This window comes from Mytilus trossulus, chromosome 4, assembly GCF_036588685.1.
Source record: "Mytilus trossulus isolate FHL-02 chromosome 4, PNRI_Mtr1.1.1.hap1, whole genome shotgun sequence".
NCBI lineage: Eukaryota > Metazoa > Mollusca > Bivalvia > Mytilida > Mytilidae > Mytilus > Mytilus trossulus.
The window spans coordinates 37,251,213-37,258,688 of NC_086376.1; the positions used below are offsets into that span (position 1 = coordinate 37,251,213).

General features: G+C 29.1%; 1 protein-coding gene across 1 annotated transcript; it reads right to left on the bottom strand.

Annotated features, from left to right (window-relative positions):
* Positions 1-420: 420 nt before the first annotated feature.
* Positions 421-5,420, bottom strand: LOC134715238 (zwei Ig domain protein zig-4-like). Its single transcript, XM_063577287.1, has 9 exons — positions 5,207-5,420; positions 4,276-4,376; positions 3,882-3,924; positions 3,476-3,639; positions 3,000-3,198; positions 2,678-2,734; positions 2,295-2,452; positions 1,767-1,883; positions 421-1,167 (listed from the first exon to the last, which is right to left on the bottom strand). Exons 2-9 carry the CDS (start codon positions 4,351-4,353, stop codon positions 1,150-1,152), a joined length of 834 nt encoding a protein of 277 aa, XP_063433357.1. The 5' UTR covers positions 4,354-4,376; positions 5,207-5,420; the 3' UTR covers positions 421-1,149.
* Between the last annotated feature and the right edge of the window lie 2,056 nt (positions 5,421-7,476).

The window sequence follows — 7,476 nt, forward strand, 5'->3', positions numbered from 1 at the left end:
TATTACAACAATAAGTTTATACCTTACACTGTTCGTCATTTGTTTGTTGAATAGTTCCAAATTATGACCATTTAGATAATTACCAATATATCCAATTTGTGGATATTCAAAACGATTGGAAATGACTTATTGATATTTATCTGGTCTTCAGCAACAGTAATATTCCATCAAATAAGCAATTATCATTAATATTTCATTTAACCCTTTAGATGATGAGGTATTGTAACTAATGAGTTAACTCGACATAGGTTTATGACCGTTTCTTTTATGAATTGATAGTAGATTTGTCTGCGTTTATGAAACAAGAACGGTCTTACAAAATGATCATCAACCGATCCATTTACATTAATCTCCAAGGAAATGGCAAAATGGCTAATTCGATCACGATAAGACAGGACGATAAATTATACAACACATACAGAAAATCATCTGGATTTATTAAAGGCATTTGTCAATTTTGAGCACAATATTACACATTATGTCATATTCAATAAATAATCTCAATAAATAAAACAAATAAATAAATAGGATGACTATTTTACAATAAAAATGGCACAGAATGAACAATTATAAATAAATAATGATTCACAATGATATGTTTTGATGACGTCATGGATAAAGTACTCAGGAAATAAATACGCCATGCATCAATAGCAGACGACATTTGAAAAGGAGGTTTTGTTCACTATAAAGGATTCTAGTTTAAAACATAAAATTGTTCAGAAAAGACTTTTTCTCACAGATATGTGTATTTTGTTGCTCACTACTAATATACCACACTCAACATTCCAATTTATACTCTTGCATGCACTCTTGACTATTTCAAGAAATAAGAAAGAAAACAATTTGATTAAAATGAAGGTGAATAGTTAATATCGTGGACTATCCGAATTAATCGGAACGCAAAATGCATTAAAAATAATATATGAGACAAATTCTTCAACAATTGTAAAGTTTTAACAGAGAACACAACAATATAACCATTGCACATATTCAACAACAACCAACAACAAATGTTGGGACTGGTTCATGGATCTCTCTGGCAAGATTAAAGTCTCTTAAAGGAACCAGATTGTTAAGCTTTCGGAATGAAATTGTAAGAGACAGTAAAATGGCTGGAATTCTGTATCATGCCTTTACAGGTTAGTGTTACGATCTCCTTCTTGTCTGAAAAGGAAAGACGAAATAATTTAGTATTACACGAGATAGTGAAAGTATAGTATGATATCATTTGCAACAATCTTGACAAACTAATTTATATTTTTTTTGCTACAGTTTAAAACTCTGTTGATAAAGTTTTTGTTAAGTGCATACTATAAAATACTGTTGTTTTCGCTTAATACTTTGTTTGTTTCCTTCTGTTTTGATTTGTAACCAGATTTGTTTTCGCTTAATCGATTTATTACTTTTGATCAGTGGTAAACTACTGTTGCCTTATTTAAGGACTATTATCTGTGTGTTGATCTTCATTTGATTTAAACGACTTAAGTTAATGCGTTGTTTGATGATGTTCTGTGTGTTTTATGCGTGTTTTACAATACTTGACAAGAATGAAGTGAGTTCTGAGTAGATCATTTAAATGTGTTTTCTTGATAACATTTTTAATCATTAATTAATAAGAAGTTTGGTTGTTATGATGTTGTGTTTTTAACGTATTTCGTCTCAATTCTGTTAGAAAAAGCGCATTTGCATCTTGTCATCTTAATATCTTATTCAGTAGTTTTTTTAACAATCAGAAGATTATACGCTAATAATTAGATACTTACTGGATAAAGGAAGGTTGATATTTCGTCAACGCCAGCATCATTAGTACATGAACAAGTATATGATCCCATGTCTTTCCACGAAATGTTCCGTATCAATAAATCTCCATTACTTAGCACCTGAATCATAAAAAGACGTGTCATTTAACAATCTATGACTATAAAAGCGAATATAAAAAGAAAATCTGATATGAATGTTAACGTAAATTGAATGTCAAACTACTACTTATCTACTAAACTATAAAAACAAGAATTTTAATGTTGTTTTTTTCCCTAAATATATAAAAATATACTAGAAATTTGAAATTTGATACTAAATATATAAAAATTTCGGAATGAATTAGCAATAAGGTCTTAACATAAAAAATAAACCACTGATGAGTTTAAATGGAAAGCTAGACATAAACAATAGAGAAAATAACAAAAACTACTTCATAAAATTCGGCTCAAAATACGAGTTTAAAAAACAGCCGAAAATTAAAAAAAAAAAGACATTTCTTATTTTTTATTCTAAAATATAAATAAACTTACCTCATATTTTTCTGTAGGATGTGAAATTTCTTTTCCTCTGGGTGTAACCCATGATACCACAGGGGATGGACTACCTTCTACTCTGCACATTAGCTGGACAGAGGCACCACTTATTTCTACTCTATGGCTTGTCCATAGAAAAATTCTTGCAGAAGCAGCTACAATGGAAAGAATCAAACATAAATAAACTGCATGTTTAAAGCTGAAATGATTTTACTGGTATCAAATATTGTGGTATATTTTTTTATTATAAGTATAGAAGGAACGGTAAAAAAAGAAACGAATGCAAAGAGTCATGGAAATGTTTTTTTTAATATATATGTTTTACATTTTTGCATTAAAAAATTCAAAAACATAATATACCGTATATAATATATACTTACAATGAATTGATTTCTTTACGATACATTTTTCGTGAGCTTTGGATTCAAATTGGCCAACTGAAATAAAAGTATAAGGTTTATTAACAACAGTAATATCAAATCATTGTTATCAATAGGAGAGTCGTTGAAAAGTCCAATAATTTGTCGAAGAGTCCATGATTTGATGAGTAGCCGATAAATTTGTTGAATAATCGAATAATTTGTTGAATAGGCGATTAATTTATAAATCACATTACAATTTTATATGAAGCGATCTTCCTTTAAATCATAACGATAATTGTTTGCATCTTTTAGTAGAAAAAACAGTAGCTTGTGTACTTACCGACTGAAACTTGTGTTGTTTGGACAATTCTCTGGGTTGCTGTTTCAGCTACACATGAGTACTCCCCTTCGTCCTCGGGAGATAGACAGTCCAAATATAACTTTGATTTAGTAAAACCAAGTCCTATTAAAGCTCCTCTTTTCTCGTTTAATATTTCCTCAACAAATAATTCGTCGTTTTTATAATCTCTTGATGGACCCTGGAATAATAAAAAGGATCATTTAAAAAATCATAGAGGAATCAAGTGGTTCAAATTTTCTCTGAAAATGAATTAAATTCTGGAGTCCAAAAACTGAGCTTCTGAAATTAACAAATGGTTTTTGAAACAGCTTAATTCTAAGGTATGTAAATGCAAGATAATCGATCGAAATGTAAAAAAAATCAAAAGTTAAAAAAGCTTAAGTCTAATCTTCCCAGATTGAATTAATAATTTAGAAATATTAATAACTCATTAAATACTAGTATATTATAATTACCTGTTGTATTCTTATACCATTCTTCAGCCAGTGAATGGATGCTGCTGGTTTCCCGCCAGCTTGACATTCCAATACAATGTCTTCGTGTGCTGTTCCTATCGTTTCGCTAGGCAAGTCTTCGCCAGTCTTGAAAAATAATTTATTGTCTTCGGTCGTTCGCTTTTCTGTAATTGAAAAAGAACAATGTGAATAATGAAGAACTTTTTTTGTTGAATAAAAATTATTTTCATGAAAAATCATTCGAGTAAACTTTCGGAAAAGATCGTTTAATTTTTAATGACTCAAAGCGTCTTACCATTTAAAAGTACAAATAAATGCGTTTAAAACTTTCAATTTAATCTCCAGACGATATTGTTATCAACAATTCAATAACTTCAAAAGCAAGAAAATAGTTGTATTATCTTACCTTTTGCCAGCCGTTTTACTTCCCGAAATAGATTGTCATTACTCTGAAAGAGAAGAAAAATGTCAGGTCAAACAAGTACACATTACCCACTTGGAACAGTTCCCATCAGGTTAAATAACACAAATATACTAGTAGGTCAAATATCGTCAAATAAGGAGTGGTTAAGACAGTGAATTATGGGCATACCTAGAAAAAGTACAATGCGGACGTGATGAATGACTTTTGTCACTACTATAAAAATTAAAACAAAAAATACTACAATATAACGAAAAATCTCAAAATTATATATTTGATGTTTTACCTTTAAAAATTCCATTATTAAAAAAAATGAATGTCAAACGTAAAATATCTGAAAATAAATTTTTAAACGATAAATACAGTTTTATCTACTTACCAAATATCGTCCGAATGATAGTGTTGAGCAAAAAAGAAAGGAAATCAAAATCCTTATTACTGTTGTAGAGATTCCCATTGAAAAATAGCTATCTATATAATCTGAAATAAATAAAAGAAAAGAATTTTAATTTAGTATGTTTATACATTCTACGATAAACTTTTTTTACACGTATATTTGTAAGTATTAACTCAAACAGGCATTGAATTTCTAAAATTTACTTTATGTTTATCATAGCCTTTTGGGTATATATCTCTTTTTACCAATATGTAGAAATTTCTCAATTCTTTTGGACTAGTTTTTGTATTTCTGATATTGTCTACTATAGTATGGCCTTCGTTTGATGGATCCATACATTCATCGTTCGGAAATATGTGCTGAGCTTCGGCTGCTAGCTTTTGTATCCATATCTGAGCATGTTATGTCTAAAAACCATTTTAAACATTTAATCGAAAAAACAATTTAAATGAAGTTTAATACAATATCGGCAATGTCCAATTTATACTTTTACTTTTATCAAAATTAGCCCTTCTGTATAAGCTCTTTAAGATTTTTATGCTCTCAAAAGATTGCTATTTTTGGATTTCCAACTTTTAGCTTCGACCGAACTTGAGGAATATTCCAGAACCACGTGTTGTTTTTTTTTAGCTGACTTCAACATCTTGTCAAGAAGCATAGGCAATAATACAACACTTCATATAACATAACAGTTATCATTCAATTTTTCTTTGTATAGCAATGTGATTTATTAAAAAAATGTATTATGATAACATAGTGTATTTTTTTTTAAAGTTTTATCCTTTCAAATACTTCAAACTAATTAAGATATTTATAAAAGTCAATTCGAAAAATTGGACTTTTGCGTATTCAAAATACCTAACGCAAGATTGCATCATCTTCAATTAATATTCAAATAGTAATATTAACTTACCTTAATTTACAGAGATCACTTATTTCTAGTTTAATATTATTCCTTTAGTTTCTTTCTAGAAAAAATCCAAAATTCCAATATAAAAGTAAGTTCTGATTTTTTACACTGTAAATTTAATATTAGTATGTATGTTCAGACTCTCAATAAGTTTTATAATCACTTGTTCCAACAATACGAATTTTATATCAGAATTGCCTTCTTGGTGACGTCACTCATTGCGCCCACGTGCCTGAAATATGTCACGCTTAAATTGGTGTGAATTTACTGGCCATACTATTGGCTACTTGGTCCCGAGGGTGTCACCAAAAATGTCTAATGCCATTCATTATGATGATATCGGAAGTAGAAATTTCCTTATATGCGATTACGGGCGTGGCAAAAATCACCTAAGTGTAAAATAGTAATGGCCTGAAGCAATTACAAGGTTCATTCATAAGAATTCCAACATTGTACAACACTATGTTAATCTGTCTATTGAATGTGCGATTATTGATTTAGTTGGATACATTCCATAACTTTGGCTTTAATTCTTATCGATGACCAATAAACTAATTTAAGGTAAATTCCTCATTTCTATAGACCGTCAAGTGGGTAATATTTATCGTATTTCAATCCTCATTCAAAATAAGTCAAAATTTATCATTTTTTGTAAAGTGGATATTATGTTATCAACCCTCGTCAAAATAATAAAAATTTACTTATGACCTAAAAAGGATACAGAATCTGTTATTTTAGCTACCTTCAAGTTCGTCAAAATTAATCAAATTAAGCATCAGTTTCAAAGATGGTACATGTTATCTTCGTTATATACCTCGTTAAAGTATTCAAAAATGTATTTTAATAAAGATACATTAAATTTTATAATAATTGTATTTGCAAAAAATACCCATATGGATCAAGCAAAAATTAATATGAACAAAAAGTATATACATAAAACAAAAAAATAAGTTTACTTATCAATCGTCATTAAAACTGAAAATATCAAATATAAAATGAACTCACTAAACTTAGTTACAAGAGCATCTTTCTTGACTATCTTTAAAAATATTCGGTCACAGACTTACTACCGGTTTAAATTTAATTGATTCACTTGAAAATCCCACTGTTAAGATATTCGGTCACAGCGAATCAATTGTTATATACACTTTAAATATTGCTTCCTTGTTGCCTATCATTTTTCAGAAGTCATTTATTTCGTTGAACCTTTTGAAACACTTTTAAAATGAATTTCTTGGTCGATCTAAGGATTTATGCAGTGAGATTTAAAATATATAAAGCCTTGGTTTATGTTTTCTTTTTTGTATTTTGAATATTATTGTAAATATTATACATCATGTAATGCAACTAGCAACTATGTGTGTATTTCCGATGCTGTTACTCGGTAACTTCGGCTGGGCTTTACATTTAAATTGAATCTAAATAAAATATAGATCTCTGCTTTCGTTATATATACTGCCATATGAATGTAGTATCACAAAATCAGAGATCTATATTTTAATTAGATTGATTCAAATAAAAATCTACCAGCATACAAAATTTAACTTTATTGGTCATTTTCATAAACGTAACCGACCCGTTTAAAAAAAAATAAAACTTGAATTTCATGTTGGACAATAACGAAACAATTCTTTAACATACATGAAATATTTGCTACTGGACATTAAGCAAACAACACGAACCAATCAAAGTAACCAGTGATAACGAAATTCATTAAATCAAATTTGCTTGTCATGTTATATCGGAAAAGTGTCAAACTTGTTAAATCTGCGTATAACTTCCGATAAAATTTTGTCTGTATAGATACGTGCAAAAATTACCGAAGGCAGCACAAACAGAATCTCATCTCAATTCTACATACCTTACCGACATTGGCGACATACTTTGATGATCCAAGACACATTTTGTTCAAAATTAATACAAATTAAACACTAGATGCAACTGTTTTTAATATGGAACATGATTATTTATGCTGAAATTTCTGTTTCTTTCTGATATACCCTCATTCCAATGACAGTCCAAGTTTCCCCGAAATGATTTCAAGACGGTCTATATTACAGGATCTCCCTACAGTATTTATTGTGCATGTGTTCTTGTTCTGAATAGCATGCAATATGCAATATTTGCCACTGAACTTAAAACACTTGAAAGGTTACAATTTATCAGGAGCATCATATTTCTTTTGTATATGGCCAAATTTTGATTTATCATTTTCTAATCAATCTTTATTCCTTGACCAATCGTGCTTTTGCTAATTCAATTTTTTTTTAAGT